This window comes from Pongo pygmaeus, chromosome 10 (genome assembly GCF_028885625.2).
Source record: "Pongo pygmaeus isolate AG05252 chromosome 10, NHGRI_mPonPyg2-v2.0_pri, whole genome shotgun sequence".
Taxonomy (NCBI): Eukaryota; Metazoa; Chordata; class Mammalia; order Primates; family Hominidae; genus Pongo; species Pongo pygmaeus.
The window spans coordinates 908,030-929,943 of NC_072383.2; the positions used below are offsets into that span (position 1 = coordinate 908,030).

General features: G+C 40.2%; 1 protein-coding gene across 36 annotated transcripts in view; it reads left to right on the top strand.

Moving 5' to 3' along the window:
- The window catches only part of WNK1 (WNK lysine deficient protein kinase 1), a 158,869-nt gene that overhangs the window by 126,721 nt on the left and 10,234 nt on the right, over window positions 1-21,914 (top strand). For 14 of the 36 annotated variants that reach the window (XM_054442626.2, XM_054442628.2, XM_054442631.2 and 11 more), the window contains 16 exons: window positions 364-822; window positions 1,514-1,792; window positions 2,489-2,586; window positions 2,709-2,871; window positions 3,737-3,853; window positions 4,189-4,362; window positions 4,568-4,625; window positions 4,919-5,041; window positions 5,447-6,882; window positions 8,020-8,103; window positions 9,916-9,999; window positions 11,226-11,286; window positions 15,322-15,395; window positions 16,804-17,465; window positions 18,294-18,496; window positions 21,214-21,408. In XM_054442626.2, the coding sequence (XP_054298601.1) occupies window positions 364-822; window positions 1,514-1,792; window positions 2,489-2,586; window positions 2,709-2,871; window positions 3,737-3,853; window positions 4,189-4,362; window positions 4,568-4,625; window positions 4,919-5,041; window positions 5,447-6,882; window positions 8,020-8,103; window positions 9,916-9,999; window positions 11,226-11,286; window positions 15,322-15,395; window positions 16,804-17,465; window positions 18,294-18,496; window positions 21,214-21,408 (4,270 nt within the window). The remainder of the gene's footprint in view (window positions 1-363; window positions 823-1,513; window positions 1,793-2,488; window positions 2,587-2,708; window positions 2,872-3,736; window positions 3,854-4,188; window positions 4,363-4,567; window positions 4,626-4,918; window positions 5,042-5,446; window positions 6,883-8,019; window positions 8,104-9,915; window positions 10,000-11,225; window positions 11,287-15,321; window positions 15,396-16,803; window positions 17,466-18,293; window positions 18,497-21,213; window positions 21,409-21,914) is intronic. The other 22 variants (XM_063672267.1, XM_054442637.2, XM_063672268.1 and 19 more) reach the window with 5 other exon arrangements.

The following is a 21,914-nucleotide window of genomic DNA, read 5'->3' on the forward strand; positions in this document are numbered from 1 at the left end:
TAAAATATATTGCAATAAAGCTGTTAAAAAAAAAAAGCCAACCTCTTGTCTATGGAAGGGTCCTCTTCTATTGCCAAATGCTGAAGCATTAGCAAATATTTCTATGACAAAAGGTGTAGAACAGTAATAGTCTATTTAGCCTCTTTCTCTCCTGCTCTCCTTTCCATATTCTTATGTGGCATATTAACTTAACACTAATGTATGCAGGGTTTTGTTGGTTTGGTGTTTTTTTTGTTTTGTTTTTTCCTTCTTTTTGGCTAATACATAAATCTTGCTTTTGGCAGCCTTGCTTTTTTTTGTTTGTTTGTTTGTTTTTTTTTTTTTTATAAAGCCTGTCTGTTTTGTTTTTCTTTACCTTCCCAGCTTCCAGTTTCCCAGCCAGTACCAACTATCCAAGGCGAACCTCAGATCCCAGTTGCGACACAACCCTCGGTTGTTCCAGTCCACTCTGGTGCTCATTTCCTTCCAGTGGGACAGCCGCTCCCTACTTCCTTGCTCCCTCAGTACCCTGTCTCTCAAATTCCCATATCAACTCCTCATGTGTCTACGGCTCAGACAGGTTTCTCATCCCTTCCCATCACAATGGCAGCTGGCATTACTCAGCCTCTGCTCACGTTGGCTTCATCTGCTACAACAGCTGCGATCCCGGGGGTATCAACTGTGGTTCCTAGTCAGCTTCCAACCCTTCTGCAGCCTGTGACTCAGCTGCCAAGTCAGGTTCACCCACAGCTCCTACAACCAGCAGTTCAGTCCATGGGAATACCAGCTAACCTTGGACAAGCTGCTGAGGTTCCACTTTCCTCTGGAGATGTTCTGTACCAGGTATTGTGTTAGCTAGCAGAAGAGGGCACCACAGAGTTTGATACTAGTAGATCATCAAGAACATGGAAATCTTATAGTCGAGTGTCAGAATAACTAGCAATAACATGTCAACTAGAGAAGCAAAATAGTAAAATTCTGAGAAAGGATTGGGTAATGATGTTCAGTGATTCCTGATCCATTTTTCTCAAGACACTTCTTCAGAGAAAAATGGTTCTCAGTATTCAGTGTAAGCTGATTGAACGCTAGATGTGGTTAATAGTACACCTGGCAACTTTTACATATATGGGTAGAATAAACAGAATAGCCAACATGGTATCAACAAAAAGCTTCATGGTTTAGATTAGGAAAATTAGCATTTCATGATATGACTGTTATGTGGAAGAATTTTTGCATTTTTCCATTTAAGATTGGCTGGGAAGAAATTGTGTTCCTCCTATTTAAATCATCTCTAGGTGAAGATAACTAACAATAAAGTATTATTGTAGAGTTCTGTCTCTTCTGTTGGAACCAGTCTACTACTTCAATGATGTGGTCTTTATATGCCCTTTAGATTATTAGAAAGAGATTGGCTACTGTTCTTCTTTGCTGTGTGCTTTTTTTTTTTTTTTTTTTTTTTTTTGCATGTCTTGCTGTTTTGCTAATTTAATGACCCCCAACCTGCTCTAACTCACCTTCCTCATTTCTGTCACAGGGCTTCCCACCTCGACTGCCACCACAGTACCCAGGAGATTCAAATATTGCTCCCTCTTCCCACGTGGCTTCTGTTTGCACCCACCCTACAGTCCTGTCCCCTCCCATGCCGACAGAAGCACTGGCTGCACCTGGGCACTTTCCCACGGTGGCGCAGCCTTATGTGGAATCAAATCTTTTAGTTCCTATGGGTGCTGTAGGAGGACAGGTTCAAGTGTCCCAGCCAGGAGTGAGTTTAGCACAAGCCCCCACTACATCCTCCCAGCAAGCAGTTTTGGAGGTAAATAGAATTACTGCATGTTTATATATAAAACATATATATATATAATTGGACAAAAATGGTAAAGGAGAAAGAAACATAGGCTCCCCTGGTTTAGAACTTATTTGGAGACCATGTCAAACTAACTTCTGCATGACTTTTTCTTACAGCAGAATGAAATGCCAATGTGGGGTCCTTGTTTCCACTGGCTGTTCTGTTGGGAAGTGAGTGTGCCTTGGAGAAGATTAACCCTATTAGCACTTCACTTCTCTAGCTAGTACTTTAGCCATTATTCTTGTCCTTTCACAAACTTTTTCCATTGGCAGTCATAAGAGTATCTTACCCTCCTGTGCTCTCAGCAATCATTTTTGCCCTGCTAGGAGAAGATCTGAATTCATCTTTGTACTATGCTCTGTCTGCGCTATTGCACACTCTTGGTAAGATGCTGGCTGCATGGCAAGTTGTAGGTTCACACTGCGTAGCAGATATGTTGGCTGACCTCATACCATGCAGTCTATACCAGAGACTAGCTTTAGAAACTTCCTTTGGAATTTTAAAACCATTATCTCTAGATGCTGAATATTGAGAATTTACTAGTAAATTTAATGCTTCTAGGACTTAGTGGGGAGGGATAAGGAAAAAAATAAGTAGATTATTGGGGATAGTGAATGATAAATATATTACTACCGAGATTTGAATTATCTTTTCGATTCGCAGAGTACTCAGGGAGTCTCTCAGGTTGCTCCTACAGAGCCAGTTCCAGTAGCACAGCCACAACCTACCCAGCCGACCACTTTGGCTTCCTCTATAGACAGGTACGTAAAACTAGAATTCTCCTTCCTTGACTGGTAAATAAGATGGTAGGAAACGCCAAACTATCAGACCTTTAAATCTCATATTATCAACTGCACTTTTTTTTTCTTTTTAAATTTCAAAGTGCACATTCAGATGTTGCTTCAGGTATGAGTGATGGCAATGAGAATGTCCCATCTTCCAGTGGAAGGCATGAAGGAAGAACTACAAAACGGCATTACCGAAAATCTGTAAGGAGTCGCTCTCGACATGAAAAAACTTCACGCCCAAAATTAAGAATTTTGAATGTAAGTATTCCTGATTTGTGAGTTTCATGTTGTTAAAGGAATTTGACACTGAAAAAGATTTTAGAGGTCATCAAATCCAAACCACTCACTTCATAAAATAAAGATAACTATCTGTGTGTGATAGACAATTTCTTTTTTTTTTAGATGGAGTCTTGCTCTGTCGCCCAGGCTGGTGTGCAGTGGCATGATCTTGGCTCACTGTGATTGCAGTGCCTCCTGGGTTCAAGCAATTCTCCTGCCTCAGCCTCCCAAGTAGCTGGGACTACAGACACACGCCACCACGCATGGCTAGTTTTTGTATTTTTAGTAGAGATAAGGTTTCACCATATTGGTCAGGCTGGTTTCAAACTCCTGACCTCAAGTGACTCACCTGCCTCGGCCTCCCAAAGCACTGGGATTACAGGCACCCAGCCAGATAATTTATATAATACTCTTCTCGTTTAATGCCCACAGTCTCTTTGACTTAAATATCACATTTTTAAAAAAATGAAAAGGTAGTTCATAAAGCTATGATAGGGCCAGCAGTTAATGTCATTTAAATATTTCTTAAGGCTTAGATGAATTGATGAATGTATAGGATCTTATAATTAGCCAAATGATATTCTTACATTCCATATTTCTATGATAAAGCACTACTTACCTTTTAGAAAAAGAATAGTTTTAGTAAGTAGCTCAAAGGCTAACGTCTTCTCAAAGATTTTTCTTGCTACCAGTTTAAGAGACAAAGTACTAGTGCTCCAAGGAACAGTGATAACACTATGCTTCCTTAGACATAAAGTCAAGTGCTAATCTGCATTGCTTTTCTGAAATTCAGTAATAAAGCTGAATGTGGTCTTTGGAGATGATGTACCTTTTTTCTTTTTAGGTTTCAAATAAAGGAGACCGAGTAGTAGAATGTCAATTAGAGACTCATAATAGGAAAATGGTTACATTCAAATTTGACCTAGATGGTGACAACCCCGAGGAGATAGCAACAATTATGGTACGTCTGCATTTGGAGTTCTAGGTTTTTCCTTAGTACTTGATTTTAATAGCCATTGCTCTAGGCAAATATGCCATATTTTGTAACCCATGTTTTTTTAAAGTTATGCATTTACTTCAATGTGAATAAAACTAGCACACCCAACCTGTGATTTAGTGATGTTTTTGTCTAGGCTATGTCTAACTAGATATTGAAGTTCTTAAAAAGAGAAGAGCTAACTTGAGTACAAAATAAATAAAAATATAGGTAAGTATGCAGATAGGACAGAAGTCATAAAAGTGACATAAAGTTTGAGAAATGACACTAATTAGACTGACATCACATTTCTTTTACAGGTGAACAATGACTTTATTCTAGCAATAGAGAGAGAGTCATTTGTGGATCAAGTGCGAGAAATTATTGAAAAAGCTGATGAAATGCTCAGTGAGAATGTCAGTGTGGAACCAGAGGGTGACCAGGGATTGGAGAGTCTACAAGGAAAGGATGACTATGGCTTTTCAGGTTCTCAGGTAGGTTCACCACTCCCATAGTGAAACTTTGTTGATTTGAAATATTTTCATAGTTCTAAATTTGCTATGCAAAATGTCCAGTGATATCACCTGACACCCATGACCGACAACAAACTTTTATGTTCTCTTCGCATGTGGCAGTTTGCTTTGCCTAGTCATTGAGATTGCATTTGAGAATGTATTTAATCACTTTTGTTTGTTGTAGAAATTGGAAGGAGAGTTCAAACAACCAATTCCTGCGTCTTCCATGCCACAGCAAATAGGTGAATTTATTTTATTTCCTTGTTTTTACCTTTGACTTAAGAAGCCATTAGCTGAGCATGGTGGCAGGCTTCTGTAGTCCCAGCTACTCAGGAGGCTGAGGCATGAGAATCGCTTGAACCCAGGAGGCGGAGGTTGCAGTGAGCTGAGATTGCGCCACTGCACTCCAGCCTGGGTGACAGAGTGAGACTGTGCCTCAAAAAAAGCAGTTGTGTGTGCTAATAATGAAGTCTAACAATATTTATAATAATAATGCTATTAAGTTGCGTTTGTTTGTTTGTTTGTTTTTGACCAGGCATTCCCACCAGTTCTTTAACTCAAGTCGTTCATTCTGCTGGAAGACGGTTCATAGTGAGTCCTGTGCCAGAAAGCCGATTACGAGAATCAAAAGTTTTCCCCAGTGAAATAACAGATACAGGTAAGGGCTTGATTCTGCCACATTGTTATGTAAATTCTACAGTGCCTCTGCTATGTTGAAAGCTTAATCATAAAGCAGTAATTTATGATGACACAGATAATAAAAAAGAATAGAAAACTGGAGTTATAACCAACAGATAAACGTATGGGAGAGGGAAATAGATGAAGAATACAGAGAATTACAGAAAAAGCCAAGAAGCACGGCCATACCAAGATATAGCCTGTATAATAGATATTGTAGTATGTGTTTATTTCTGCACTTAGTACTGTTGTCTATGTTTTAAGATTACTCCATATTTTTTATCAAAAACAGATATTTATAGGAGCTGACTTAGGCTAGCGGACAATCTTTTGAATCCATCCTTTTAAAGTGGGCTGATTCTAACTTTTTTGTATTCCTTTGCAGTTGCTGCCTCTACATCTCAGAGCCCTGGAATGAACTTGTCTCACTCTGCATCATCCCTTAGTCTACAACAGGCCTTTTCTGAACTTAGACGTACCCAAATGACAGAAGGACCCAATACAGCACCTCCAAACTTTAGTCATACAGGACCAACATTTCCAGTAGTACCTCCTTTCTTAAGTAGCATTGCTGGAGTCCCAACCACAGCAGCAGCCACAGTACCAGTCACTGCAACAAGCAGCCCTCCTAATGACATTTCCACATCAGTAATTCAGTCTGAGGTTACAGTGCCCACTGAAGAGGGGATTGCTGGAGTTGCCACCAGCACGGGTGTGGCAACTTCAGGTGGTCTCCCCATACCACCTGTGTCTGAATCACCAGTACTTTCCAGTGTAGTTTCAAGTATCACAATACCTGCAGTTGTCTCAATATCTGCTACATCCCCGTCACTTCAAGTCCCCACATCCACATCTGAGAACATTGTTTCTAGTACAGCACTGTATCCTTCAGTAACAGTTTCAGCAACTTCAGCCTCTGCAGGGGGCAGTACTGCTACCCCAGGTCCTAAGCCTCCAGCTGTAGTATCTCAGCAGGCAGCAGGCAGCACTACTGTGGGAGCCACATTAACATCAGTTTCTACCACCACTTCATTCCCAAGCACAGCTTCACAGCTGTCCATTCAGCTTAGCAGCAGTACTTCTACTCCTACTTTAGCTGAAACCGTGGTAGTTAGCGCACACTCACTAGATAAGACATCTCATAGCAGTACAACTGGATTGGCTTTCTGCCTCTCTGCACCATCTTCCTCTTCCTCTCCTGGAGCAGGAGTGTCTAGTTCTGTTTCTCAGCCTGGTGGGCTGCATCCTTTGGTCATTCCATCAGTGATAGCTTCTACTCCTATTCTTCCCCAAGCAGCAGGACCTACTTCTACACCTTTATTACCCCAAGTACCTAGTATCCCACCCTTGGTACAACCTGTTGCCAATGTGCCTGCTGTACAGCAGACACTAATTCATAGTCAGCCTCAACCAGCTTTGCTTCCCAACCAGCCACATACTCATTGTCCTGAAATAGATTCTGATACACAACCCAAAGCTCCTGGAATTGATGACATAAAGACTCTAGAAGAAAAGCTGCGGTCTCTCTTCAGTGAACACAGCTCATCTGGAGCTCAGCATGCCTCTGTCTCACTGGAGACCTCACTAGTCATAGAGAGCACTGTCACACCAGGCATCCCAACTACTGCTGTTGCACCAAGCAAACTCCTGACTTCTGCCACAAGTACTTGCTTACCACCAACCAATTTACCACTAGGAACAGTTGCTTTGCCAGTTACACCAGTGGTTACACCTGGGCAAGTTTCTACCCCAGTCAGCACTACTACATCAGGACTGAAACCTGGAACTGCTCCCTCAAAGCCACCTCTAACCAAGGCTCCGGTAAAATTATTGTTAGAAAATAATTAGATAAATATGATCAGTTTTTTTCCTCCCTAATAAGTACATTTTTCAATTCAGCCTTGCAAGTTAGAAACATAGTTATAAAGGTACCTGGCTTATAGTATTTATTAAATTGACAGCAGTTTGAGGGTATATCTACAATGAATATGAGATTTTTTTTTTCAAGTGTGGCAGGATTTTGAGGTTAATTATGCTGCACCGTTTTCTAAGATTGTATAATTATCAGGTAAAATACGGGTATTTCTTCTGAATTAGTACAAACTGAAGAAGTCTGTATCCCAAAAGGGAGCTAAATGCATCTGTCAGCAAAATGTACGTAAACAACAGCAGTTCATAATCTTTGTTTCAGTGAGAATAAAGCAAATTTTTGGCTTTGTTGTAGATTCTACAGTTGTACAGTTTGGGGGTTATAAAAAATTGGAAGTTAGTAAGGAAATTGATACAGAGGAGGAAGAAATAATCTAATCCTAGGACTGAAGTAACTAGAATTTATTATCTAATTATGCTGTGGTGGATTTCCTCTTGTTCTGCCACCTTCTCCAAATAACAAGGCTGTGTTATGTCTACTGTATTGTATGCTTCAGCCTCTTTCTGCATTGCCATTGATGTGAGGTTCTTTTTACAATAGGATAATACAGAATCTTCACTCAGATAAAATAGAAATTCTTGATAATAGTATTAGATTTCTGATGCCTTTTGTAATCAGACCTGTCCATTGGTTATTGCTTAACCAGCTCCTGTTTTCTTTTCTCAGAAAATCTTGTTTTACATGGCGAAAGTCTGATACATACTGTACCAAATAAGTAGCTCGAGAATATCTGGACACTGCCACTTATGTACATATAGCCTTTGTTCTGTTCTCCCTAGGGGACAACTTTTTACTGTATTTTACTATTCATTTTATAGGTATATTGTAGTAACCCCTATAATAACATCATTGGTTGTCACACCCTTTTTTTAAGACAGATACCAGAGAGTAACCTCAGTGATAAACATGTCTTAACTGTATATATTTTATTCTTATGTTTGTGCATTCAAATTAGTTGATTTGCTCTTCAGTATGCAGTCTTTATATTTAGCGTCTCACGGACTTGAATTTCCCTTTGTTGTCTGTAGGTGCTGCCAGTGGGTACTGAACTTCCAGCAGGTACTCTACCCAGCGAGCAGCTGCCACCTTTTCCAGGACCTTCTCTAACCCAGGTGCCTCAAGACTTGACAAATTTCTTCCTGTGCCCTACTTTCTCTGACAAAGCTTGCTGAAGTTCTCCACTGCATGGTCTTGGCTTTTGCCTATTTGGCTTTGACTTAGTAACACTTTTCTTTTAAAACGTTATAACCAATGACCCAGGTCCTACTTAAGTAAGAAGCTTCGTAGCTCTTTTGTTTGTAATGTTGCTTCCGGTTATCCGAAAACACTCAATACTAATTTTTTTTATATCTTATGAAGGAAGAAAACAGCAAAGCAAACATTTTACCAGACCCATATAGCTCCCTTTATCATTCACACTTCTGTAGAATAGCGAAATTGCATATATAATCAAAATTAACTTTGAGAGTGCCTTAGAAAGGAGAAGCACAATGGCAACTGATAAACTTTTTCTGTGAGTCCAGAGAAACCAGTTTTTTCTTGAATGTTTATCATTTCTTTCACTAGCCACCTAATGAAGTAATTAGCTTGCTTATAGAGGTAGGTATGGGGTGATGTTTCGTGAAAACTATGTGTGCTGTATCTTTTAAAATAAAAGCCACCGAGCCCAGTGAGATGGTAACATGATGAGATTACTCCTGGAGGAACTGAGACCAGCCTCATGAACTTGAGATTCCCATCTCACAGTCAGTTCTGCTTACTTGAGTGCAGTGGTGAACAGAATTACTTGTAATATTTATTATTTCTCTTTCCCACCCCAGCCCACCACCAACACATTTAGTTGAGTTTCCATAAGAAAAGTACTAATTGTGAATCTGTTGTGACCAGGAAAAAGCTTCTGACATGAGACAAGCCAGTAAACTTTTAAACTAAATTAGGAATTTATTTTTGAATCATATATAAGAAATAAGAAAAACATGGTAAATTGCTTACTTGAGAAGCTGAGTTGGAATTTATCCCTATTTCTTTGGTCCCAACGTACAGGGGAACACTATTTAAGGAACTTGCCACAATGAAGTAAAAACCCCAACAGAGAAAGCATTCCATCAGCCACCACATTTGGGGGAAAGTGCATTGTGAAAGTCCGTAAATCAGGAGTTAGAAAATTAGTTTTAAACTTATTTTCTCATTTAAAAACATGGATTCAGATTTCTAAGGGAGTATAAAGTGTGATGAAAAATAGCAAGTGAGACATGTGGAGGGGTAAGGGTAAATAGCTAGTGCCTAGATAGAGGGAAAGGCATAAGCGAAGACTGTGCAAGAATAGATTGATAGAAGCCAAGACAGATGTAGGATTAGACTGTGGAAGGGTAGAAGGAAGCTGTGTGCTTGGGGTGGATGGAATGGTTAACAGGATGGAATACCCAGACAAGAAGTATACGTGTAAGAAAGAAGAAGAAAATAATACCCTGTGATAGTGACAGAATATGTTAATGCCATCTTTTATTCATAGGGGCACCTTCCCAGAAAGATGTATAAAACTGAGAAACAAAAGAGGGAACATGAGATACAGTGAATCTACCAGTAGATCTTTGTACATTTTTCACAATATATTTTAAAGATCGCACAAATAACTCTTTCTACTGTTTTGAGTAACGGCAAACATAGAATGTAATAAGACTTCTCTTAAACTGCAAAAACATGAACTACTCTAAGCCTTGAGAGTCTGACATACAATCTTGAGAAACTGGCAAAATAATCAAAGCAGTATACTAAATTTGAGTATAGTTTTATATGTTCTGTAAAGACAAATGTTATGTTGTGCCAATATAAAGCATAAAACAGTGTGTCCTATCTAAATTGGCTATATATCGTGACTCTGAAGGTGCTAAGGAACTGTTTTTACTGTGATTGTTTTCATTCAGTCCCAGCAACCTCTAGAGGATCTTGATGCTCAATTGAGAAGAACACTTAGTCCAGAGATTATCACAGTGACTTCTGCGGTTGGTGTAAGTTTTGAAAATCTTGATAAAATCTCCTCATAACTCTAATATATTATATGCCTGGGACACAAACTGTAACCTAAACCATTATTAATACCTTTAACATGTATTCAAAGTTCCTGCTTATTCTAGCCAAAAGAAATGAGACTGATTAATGAAAGATTAATGCTGACTCAGGAGTATCACTATGAAAAAGATTTTATTTGAAAGGTGCTTTTCTAGTTGTACGTCTGATTAGATTGTGCCACAGATCAATTCTGTGGATTTCGTATTTTTGTTTTAGAGGAGGCTAAATTTTGTCCGATAAAATAATGTTTTGGGCCAGGTGCAGTGGCTCACGCCTGTAATCCCAGCACTTTGGGAGGCCAAGGCGGGCGGATCACAAGGTCAGGAGATCGAGACCATCCTGGCTAACACGGTGAAACCCCATCTCTACTAAAAATACAAAAAATTATCCAGGTGTGGTGGTGCACGCCTGTAGTCCCAGCTACTCCGGAGGCTGAGGCAGGAGAATGGCGTAAAACCCAGGAGGCAGAGCTTGCAGTGAGCTGAGATTGCACCACTGCAGTCCAGCCTGTGCGACAGAGCAAGACTCCATCTCAAAAATAATAATAACAATGTTTTGATTGAAACTGTTTTTCTGTGAATATCCAAGTTATACCCTTAAGCATCCTATGAGAAAAATTAAGAAAGCAATCAAGAATTAAGAGTAGAAGTTCATTCTTTTAAAACATACCTCTTTTTTTTTTTTGAGACAGAGTCTTGTGCTGTTACCCAGGCTATAGTGCAGTGGCATGATCTTGGCTCACTGCAACCACTGCCTCCCAGGTTCAAGTGATTCTTCTACCTCAGCCTCCCGAGTAGCTGGGATTACAGGTGCCCACCACCACACCCAGCTAATTTTTGTATTTTTATTAGAGACGGGGTTTCGCCATGTTGGCCAGGCTGGTCTTGAACTCCTGACCTCAAATGATCTGCCCACCTTGACCTCCCAAAATGCTGGGATTACAGGTGTGAGCCACCATGCCCGGCCCTAAAAGGTGCCTTTCTTTACATCAGACTTTTAGACTTTAAAAGAAAAAGGAAAGAAGATAAAATTTTCTCAGACATAAGTGTTTCATCACTATGCTGTCTTTCTGCCCTTTTACAAAGACCATAGGAAAGGCAACGAGGCAAAAGTTTGAGTGACTGAAGCTAAAGATCTGTGGTGTCTGTCTGTGTATGTTTTACAGCCTGTACCCGTGGTGGCTCCAACAGCAATTACAGAAGCAGGAGCACAGCCTCAGAAGGATGGTGAGAAACATCCTTCTTCCTTTTATATTCCTAATTCCAGTCCTACCTGTAGTTGATTCAGGAGGTTTACTGCTTCACAGACACATTTCCATGTATTTGATAACTGAGGAGCATTGGTGGTAATATCTAAAGCTTGAAAGATTAGCAACTTAATAAATCTGTTCTGTTATTATTTTGGCAGAGGAAAGGGTATACAGGAGGTGATGATAAGACCCTTCATTATTAGCTATGCCAGATCCTTGCTATTAGAGATTTGGAAATTAAAGCATACTGTGTTTAGAAAAGTAAATTTACTGATAACCTCTTAGCTTTTGTGACACTGAATATATAGGGATAGAAGCTTGAATAGTCTGGACATATATTTGTATGGAAATACAAATGTAAGATTTCAGTTAATCAATTTAAACATTTTTATTTTCAAGGCAATTATATTCTCAGTTGGCTCTCATTTTAAAAGTGATTTGCAAATCATTAGAACAGTCTAGAAATGGAAAAATGAAAGGGGAATGTAGATTATCAAAATATGTAGAGTATCAAATATGTACAATGAAAATAATAAAAGTTTACTACCAATAAAAAGAGAATGTAGAATATGAAAAAGGTAGCTTTTCAAATCATTGGAAGATGGAATATTTCTTTTTTTTTGAGATGGAGTTTGCTCTTGTTGCCCAGGCTGGAGTACAGTGGCATCATCTCGACTCACTGCAACCTCCACCTCCCAGGTTCAAGTGATTTTCCTGCCTCAGCCTCCCAAGTATCTGGGATTACAGGCATGCACCACCACACCTGGCTAATTTTGTATTTTTAGTAGAGACAGGGTTTCTCCATGTTGGTCAGGCTGCTTGCGAACTCCTGACCTCAGGTGATCTGCCCGCCTCAGCCTCCCAAAATGCTGGGATTACAGGTGTGAGCCACTGCACCTGCCTGAAAGATGGAATATTTTTATAAGTGGTTTAGAACAACTCGAAAGCCATCTGGAAAAAAGCAAAGGAGGATCACTAGCCTAGACATAAGTAAAGTCCAAGTGGACCAAAGATGAAATACTATATCATAAGATAGTACTATATGAAATCATAAGGGGATTTTTTTCTTTTTTTTAGTTTTTTAATTTATTAGTAATAACAACTTCAGAATTGCATAGTATTAAAGCATCAGTTCTTGGAGTGTGGGCTGAGGACCCTTTTGGGGTACCTATGAGGGCAACACTATTTTACAGTAAAACTAAGACATTATTTTCCTTTTTCACTATAGACAAAAATTTAGCCAGTTGTGGTGGTGTATGCCTGTAGTCCTAGCTAATTGGGAGGCTGAGACGAGAGGATTGCCTGAGCCCAGGAGTTCCAGGCTACAGTGAGCTATGATTTTGCCACTGCACTCCAGACTGGGTGGCAGAGTGAGACCCTGTCTCAAAAAAAACATCATGCATGAACAAAAAAATCTATAGGTCAATGGATTTTAAGGGCCACAATTATGAATATCTCATTACAATTATTTCAGATCCCACATTATAACTAGCTTTTTTTTGTGTGTGTAGCTTGGAAATCTTTTTTTTTTTTAATTTTATTATTATTATACTTTAAGTTTTAGGGTACAGGTGCACAACGTGCAGGTTTGTTACATATGTATACATGTGCCATGTTGGTGTGCTGCACCCATTAACTCGTCATTTAGCATTAGGTATATCTCCTAATGCTATTCCTCCCCCCTCCCAAGGGGATTTTTTTCAACTGTCTAGAGCAGGGTTGACAAACTTTTTCTGTAAAGGGCGAGATAGTACAAATTTTAGGCTTGCTAGACCATATAGTCTCTTGCAACTTACTCAGATCTCAAAAGTAGCAATGGACAATACATAAATAAATGAGTTTGTGTTTCAATAGAATTTATTTACAAAAGCAGGCAGTAGGCTGAATTTGGTCCATGGATCAGTTTGGAGTTCTCAGATAAGTTTAATAGAGGTGTTAAGTTCAATGTCTAGTCCAGAAGCAAGTAGTAATAGATATAAAATTTTCTTCATGGAAGAAAAGTGCCATTGATTGCAAATATAAATGAAAAACTGGAGAAATATGTATATTTGTGGGAGGGGAAGGGGTATGTGTAGTCATATCACAAAAAGAACTCGTTTTGCTAATACAAATAGTTCCTAAAATTCAACGTGAACCAAAAAACAATCAAAAGATAACAGAAAAGGAAACTTAGACGTGAAAATATTTAACATCCATAAGGATAGAAATACAAAGTAACGCTACAAGTGATAGCAATTCCCACCTCTCATTGGTAAATTCAGGGGTCTAATAGCCACCAGTGACTTGGTACAGCCTCTGGGGGATGAATTTATAATAGTGATGTCTACTACAGTCTTAAATGGAAATAATTCAGCACTTTCATTGTGGTATATTTATTGTACAGATCTATAAGAGAATATTTATTTTTAAAATAGCAAGAAATTCTGGGCTGGGCATGGTGGCTCACACCTCTAATCCCAGCACTTTGGGAGGCCAAAGCAGGCGGATTGCTTGAACCCAGGATTTCGAGACCAGCCTGGGCAACATAGTGAGACCACCATCTCTGCAAGAAATTTTAAAAATTAGCCGGATGTGGTGGTATGCACCTGTTGTTCTAGCTTCCCAGGAGGCTGAGGAGGAAGGATCACCTGAGCCTGGGAGGTCGAGACTGTGGTGAGCTGTGATGGCATCACTGTACTCTAGCCTGGGTGACAGAGTGAGACCCTGTCTCAGGGAAAAAAGAAAAGAAATTCTGAATAATTTAAATGCCCATCAGTAGAAGCCTGATTAAATATGAAATATATATATGGTATATACATAGGGTATGACACTATGCAATCATTAAAAAGAATGAGGCATTGATATGGAATGATCTCAAAGATATAGAATTACATGAAAACATAAAAATTGCTCAATGTTCTACTAGCTGTATAAAATAAACATATCTCTAGAAAGAAACTCAAAGCTTTGTTCCCCGGAAAGGTTTTTAAATTGCCCAAAACTAAATAATTCTGAGGGCCGGGTGCAGTGGCTCACGCCTGTAATCCCAGCACTTTGGGAGGCTGAGGCGGGCAGATCACGAGGTCAGGAGATCGAGACCATCCTGACTAACACGGTGAAACCCCGTCTCTACTAAAAATACAAAAAATTAGTCAGGTGTGGTGGCGGGCGCCTGTGGTCCCAGCTACTCGAGGGGCTGAGGCAGGAGAATGGCGCGAACCCGGGAGGTGTAGCTTGCAGTGAGCCAAGATCGCACCACTGCACTGCAACCTGGGCAACAGAGCGAGACTCCGTCTCAAATAATAATAATAATAATTCTGAGAACTGTACTATGCTATTCTAGAATTTGCCTGTGTTACATTGAGAAAATAAAATTAGCTGGTTTTCATTTAACAATGGGTCTTGGCTGGATGGACATGGTGATTCACACCTGTAATCCCAGCACTTTGGGAGGCAGGCATATTACCTGAGGTCAGGAGTTCAAGACCAGCCTGGACAACATGGTGAAACTCCGTCTCTACTAAAAATACAAAAACTAGCCGGGTGTGGTGGCACACGCCTGTAATCCCAGCTACTCAGGAGGCTGAGGCAGGAGGATCACCTGAACCCAGTAGGTGGAGGTTGCAGTGAGCTGAGATCGCACCACTGCACTCCAGCCTGGCCAACAGAGCGAAACTCCATCTCAATAAAATAAAATAAAGATGGGTCCTTAACGTCCTCAGTAAAATCTCATCCTTCATTTCACTTACTTATATATCTGAATTAAAGAATGAGTAATTGAGTTTTTAATGCCTGTTAACCTTTGTTTTTATAGTATATATTAATGTTGTAGTTGGTATCTAGTAGTGGAGCAAACAATAACTCTTTTCCGCTGTTCGACAAAGCCTCATGGAGGGAGGAGATAAGGAAGTTCTCTTTGCCTCTAACAGCTTTCCTCATGTGTAGTTTGATTTTGCTGTATTTCTAGCCAAAGGGAAAAGAAGTTAACTGGAAAGAGACACTTATGTTTTCCTCATCCATGTATTTGTTTCAGTTTCTCAAGTCAAAGAAGGCCCTGTCCTAGCAACTAGTTCAGGAGCTGGTGTTTTTAAGATGGGACGATTTCAGGTAAGACAGTCACTTTGCATTGCCTTGATTCCTTCCTTTGGAGGAGTTGTCTATATAATAAAATTACTGCCTACCTATTTGGGACACAATTGCCAGTCTAGTGATTTCTGTCATGTAGTACTTTATAGCTCTTTTTAGCATTTTCCTAATAAAAGTAATATATACTAAATAAAATATAGAAATACTTAGTAGAGATAGATAGTCGTACTATCTATCCGCCCACCTCCCAAGATTACTTTTTGGGGTGTATTTCCTTCCACTCCTTGTTTTCTGTACAAGTGTTTATCTAAAATTGACTACCATTTCTCCTGTTCCAAATGTTACAGCTTTTTTTCCCATCCAGTAATTGGTTTACCTAACCAGTCTCTATTGTCATTTCTAATTTTTCCAACATAATAAGTTAAGTAACAGCAAACATCTTTGTGTATAAAAATGTTTTCCACATTTAAAATAATTGTCCTAAGATTAATTCTTTAAATTAAAACACATGATACCATATCACTTTATTTTACCAGCATGTGAGCATTTTCTGGCTGGGGATAGTAGGTGATATTTTTCTCATTTGTAAACAGGTCCTGAGCGTTTATAGGTGGGCTGAGTTTGAATTTGTAAATACATGGACAAACCAGAACAAGGATCTGGATCCTCTTTTTTAGTTACCAGCTAGTTCTGTTGATTCTTGAGGCATAGCAGGCATTTAACATTTACCTTGTAGTTTTTCTTATTCACAGGCAACCCTAAAAATTCTACAATGTCTTGCTAATTCATTTTATTTATTTATTTACTTTTATTTTATTTTATTTTATTTTTTTTGAGACAGAGTCTCACTGTGTCACCCAGGCTGGAATGCAGTGGCATGATCTCAGCCCACTGCAGCCTCTGCCTCCCGGGTTTAAGTGATTCTCCTGCCTCAGCCTCCCAAGTAGCTGGGATTACAGGCACACGCTACCATGCCTGGCTAATTTTTGTATTTTTAGTAGAGACAGCGTTTCACCACGTTGGCCAGGTTGATCTGAAACTCCTGACCTCAAGTGATCCGCCTGCTTCAGCCTCCCAAAATACTGGGATTACAGGCGTGAGCCACTATGCCTGGCCCTGACCTTTTGTTACTTATATGTTGACTAAGACATAAATCTGAATTCTGTGTATGACATCAAATACGAAAGTAAATTATTTACTTCGTAAGCATAGCCAGCCACATGGAATCTGCCTCTCAGCACCCATGTGTTCTCTATGATGGTATTCAATTTTTCTTCATAGTCAAAGATGGAGGCACTGTGTAAAGAGATAATCAGCCTACTCTTTGACAGGGAAATAAAGTGATTCTTTTTTTCCTTTTTTAAATTGTCTGTGATAGAAATTGGATATTGAGAACTTAAGTTTTTAACCTTTGTCCTTTTTTTATCAGGTTTCAGTTGCAGCAGACGATGCCCAGAAAGAGGGTAAAAATAAGTCAGAAGATGCAAAGTCTGTTCATTTTGAATCCAGCACTTCAGAGTCCTCGGTGCTATCAAGTAGTAGTCCAGAGAGTACCTTGGTGAAACCAGAGCCGAATGGGATAACCATCCCTGGTATCTCTTCAGATGTGCCAGAGAGTGCTCACAAAACTACTGCCTCAGAGGCAAAGTCAGACACTGGGCAGCCTACCAAGGTTGGACGTTTTCAGGTGACAACTACAGCAAAGAAAGTGGGTCGTTTCTCTGTATCAAAAACTGAGGACAAGATCACTGACACAAAGAAAGAAGGACCAGTGGCATCTCCTCCTTTTATGGATTTGGAACAAGCTGTTCTTCCTGCTGTGATACCAAAGAAAGAAAAGCCTGAACTGTCAGAGCCTTCACATCTAAATGGGCCATCTTCTGACCTGGAGGCCGCTTTTTTAAGTAGGGATGTGGATGATGGTTCAGGTAGTCCACACTCCCCCCATCAACTGAGCTCAAAGAGCCTTCCTATCCAGAATCTAAGTCAAAGCCTTAGTAATTCATTTAACTCCTCTTACATGAGTAGTGACAATGAGTCAGATATCGAAGATGAAGACTTAAAGTTAGAGCTGCGACGACTACGAGATAAGTAAGTATATTTTCTCTTGTGAAAGAATGTCAGATAAGGTTTTAAGACCTAGATCCTAGGGCCAAGGTTAATAATATTTTTCACCACAATATGCTAATGTCTCATTTCTTTTAAAGACACAGTGCCACAGAAGCCCCACCCCATATCTCCCCACCCCACCCCACACACACACACACACACACACACACACACACACACACACACACACACACACACACCCCCCACACACACACACACACACACACACACCACACACACACACACACACACACACACACACACACACACACGATTCCCAACCACTGACTCACAGGCGCAGGCAGCTTCTCTTGCACTCATACAGACCCATAGCATTTCTAGTTCTAGAACTTCTTCGTTGTTACTATATTATTACTGTATTATTGTTACTGTATTGTATTTTTTTTTATTAATAGCATATTTTATCACTATTAACTGCTCTTTATTTATTAGTCCACTAAATGAATCTGGCACTGGGATGTATGATTATGTTGGCAGGTTTTATTTGGCAAGTTGGGTCAGAGTAGCAAATTCAGCTATTGTGCGCGTGGCCTCAAAAGTCAGGAAATGTTTTTCTCCTAAAACATTATCAACCATTTGTTGTTGGCTAGGAGCTTGTTGGAACATGGCTTGGGTAACGCAGGCCAGCAAGGTGAGTTGACAAACTAGAATCTCATGGTAGTACATTTGGGGAAAAGGTTCATTAGTAACTACTACATACTTGAAAGCAGGTTTAGGAATATGCTGTTAATTCTTGTTTGAATGAAGAGGATTATGGTATTTTGAATTATGTTTGGTTATCTTTCATAGACATCTCAAAGAGATTCAGGACCTGCAGAGTCGCCAGAAGCATGAAATTGAATCTTTATATACCAAACTGGGCAAGGTGCCCCCTGCTGTTATTATTCCCCCAGCTGCTCCCCTTTCAGGGAGAAGACGACGACCCACTAAAAGCAAAGGAAGCAAATCTAGTCGAAGCAGTTCCTTGGGGAATAAAAGCCCCCAGCTTTCAGGTAAAAAGCCCTGAACTAGGTCAGCCACAGCTGCCCTGTCTTTTCTTTCTGTCTCCAACTGTATGTGACCTGCTGAACATTTGTTGTTTTTGTTAAATTTCAAAGGAATTTGGCTCTCCTGATATTTTTGCTTCCTTGACTGCTGTACTTACATTTATTGTACCTCTTTTTGAGTCTATAGAGGTAGACTTAGTGAATACAATGGCTTATTCCATAGTAATCCATATTGCTATCTACTGGTAATCTTTATTTATAGTTATTCTTAAGGATAGACATTCAGCTTTGCCTGTTAACTCATATAACTCACATTTAACCAAACTCTTGGGCAGTTGAAAGAAAATACATTATTCTCTGTTTAGTAGATTCTTTGTTTTAATGGATGACTTAGTCATAATTGCAACTTAGATGAATGTAATCGTCATATACATATTTGTGTGTATGTCTAAGTGGTAACTTCTTGATTAAGGTTTTTATTTCATTTATATTGGGTTAAAGAATTTGCTAGTCGTTGGTCAGGCACGGTGGCTCACGCCTGTAATCCCAGAACTTTGGGAGGCTGAGGCAGGCAGATCACGAGGTCAGGAGATCGAGACCATCCTGGCTAACACAGTGAAACCCTGTCTTTACTAAAAATACAAAAAATTAGCCTGGCGTGATGGCGGGCGCCTATAGTCCCAGCTACTGGGGAGGCTGAGGCAGGAGAATGGCATGAACCCGGGAGGCGGAGCTTGCAGTGAGCCAAGATTGCACCACTGCACTCCAGCCTGGGCGGCAGAGCGAGACTCTGTCTCAAAAAAAAAAAAAAAAAACTTGCTAGTCATTGAAATCAAAGAAATAGTTAAGTGATACTCTTTTGTAATGATATATATATATATATATTTATTTTAAGAGACAGGGCCTCACTCTGTTGCCCAGACTGGAGTGCAGTGGTGTGATCACAGCACACAACACAACAGCCTCAAACTTCTAGGCTCAGGTGGTCCTCCTACCTTAGCTTCCTGGGTAGCTGGGATTACAGGCACACACTACCATGCCCTGCTAACTTTGAATTTTTTTTTTGAGATGGAATCCTGCTCTGTTGCCCAGGCTGGAGTGCAGTGGCACGATCTCGGCTCACTGCATTCTCTGCCTCCCAGTTTCAAGTGATCCTCCTGCCTCAGCCCCCCAGTAGCTGGGATTACAGGCACATGTCACCATGCCTGGCTAATTTTTGTATTTTTAGTAGAGATGGGGTTTCACCATGTTGGCCAGGCTGGTCTCGAACTCCTGGCTCAGGTGAGCCACCGTGCCCGGCCCTGGACTATATTTTAATTGGGATAGATAGAGAGTTTCTAATCCTTTGGTGAAATTATGGTAGTGTTAACACAATTAGTTGAAAAGTAAAAGAAGGTTAAAATATGTTAAAAAGCAGTTGCAAACTTCTTAGCAGTTCCATTCTCTGGAAGGGTTCACAGATATCCAAATCTAGCACATTAGGACCAATTCATGCAGCCCATTAGTAGAGATGTGATTGTAAGAGAAATCAGCTAATTTCTGATCTGATCCCAATCAGATCTTTTTTTTTTTTTTTTTTTTTTTTGAGAGAGTCGGCAGTGGTGCAACCTCCAACTACCACGTTCAAGCAATTCTCATGCCTCAGCCTCCCAAGCAGCTGGGATTACAGGCGTGTAATCCCAAACCAAATGTATAAGAACACCTGGCTAATTTTTGTATTTTTGTATTTTTAGTTGCAGTATGTTGGCCAGGCTGGTCTCAAACTTCTGGCCTCAGGTGATCCGCCCGCCTCAGCCTCCCAAAGTTTGGATTACAGGCATGAGCCATTATGCCCAGCTATAATCCTAATCAAATTCTAATCCCAATTTTGACATACTTTTTGAGTGGACTTGAATTCAACTGGGAACCGGGGAACAGAGAGTCAATTTTAGGACAACTGACCTATTGAAAGCAACCTACCAAAAATAATTTTAAACATCCATTGCTCTGTAGTGACCTCCGTCATTTTTTGGCACCTCTTTTTTATTTGCTCTGATGCATGTTTATAGGAAAGTCTAAGCAGAGACTGCCTAGCAAACCTTTTTGTATAATGATTCAACACATTTTCTAATAGGGTTAAAAAAAAAAAGCAAGCGTGGAATTGTAGAATGGAATCTGGGTATCCACTACGTACTCTGGTCTTCTTACTCTGCTCAGACATGTGGCCCATGTAGGTTTTCTAAAGCTAAAAAGCTTCTGGAATAGTACATATGGCCCTATTACCTATGGATTCTTTTTTTTTTTTTTTTTTTTTTGAGTGCAATGGCATGATGTCAGCTCACTGCAGCCTCTGCCTCTGGGTTCAAGCAATTCTCCTTCCTCAGCCTCCTGAGTAGCTGGGATTACAGGCACCCTCCACCACACCTGGCTAATTTTTGTATTTTTAGTAGAGACAGGGTTTTACCATGTTGGCCAGGCTGGTCTCGAACTCCTGACCTCAGGTGATCTGCCCACCTTGGCCTCCCAAAGTGCTGGGATTATGGGCGTGAGCCACAACACCCAGCCTATCTGTTGATTCTTAGTGTCATTCCTCACTTCTCCCGTTAGTGAGGACTTTGTTCTTCTCATCAGTTTGACCCATCATTCATCACTCAGTGGAACAAACCAAATGTATAAGAACAGGGCCTGATGAGTGCATGGGGAAAGCTGGACATGTTTCCTCATGCCACTTTATCTTTTGGCAGGTAACCTGTCTGGTCAGAGTGCAGCTTCAGTCTTGCACCCCCAGCAGACCCTCCACCCTCCTGGCAACATCCCAGAGTCCGGGCAGAATCAGCTGTTACAGCCCCTTAAGCCATCTCCCTCCAGTGACAACCTCTATTCAGCCTTCACCAGTGATGGTGCCATTTCAGTACCAAGCCTTTCTGCTCCAGGCCAAGGTAATAAAGCAACTATCATCGTCCAAAAACAATAAAATGGAGATGGTGCCATACCTGGGACAAAAGCCTGTTAAGGCGGGTTGGGAGACTAGCTGACCAGAACACAGCCTGCGTGTTGTACACTGAAGAATCTGGGTGAAAAGGGAAGTGGAGTGATAATGAGAATCGGTGGGCTCATTGCTCCCATTAGGTGAAATTACTTTTTTTCAAGGAATTATGGTGAAAAGTTAACATCTGTGTGGCCTATATGACTCGCTCATTTGGGATTTGGAACTTACGCTTTAATATTAGGCTGAGATTTCCTGGATGAAATTCTAAGGTGTTTTAGCAGTTTCTGAAAGCTAATACATTTTCTTAGCCATTGTAGAATTTTATTACTTTTAAGTATGGGAGTGGCATACTAAAATGAATAACCTTACAATTCAGTTTTTTATCCATAATCTACTTTCCAAATATAGCTCTGTTTATTAATGATTGCTGAAAAAATTCCTGCAGAGGAAAGAGCT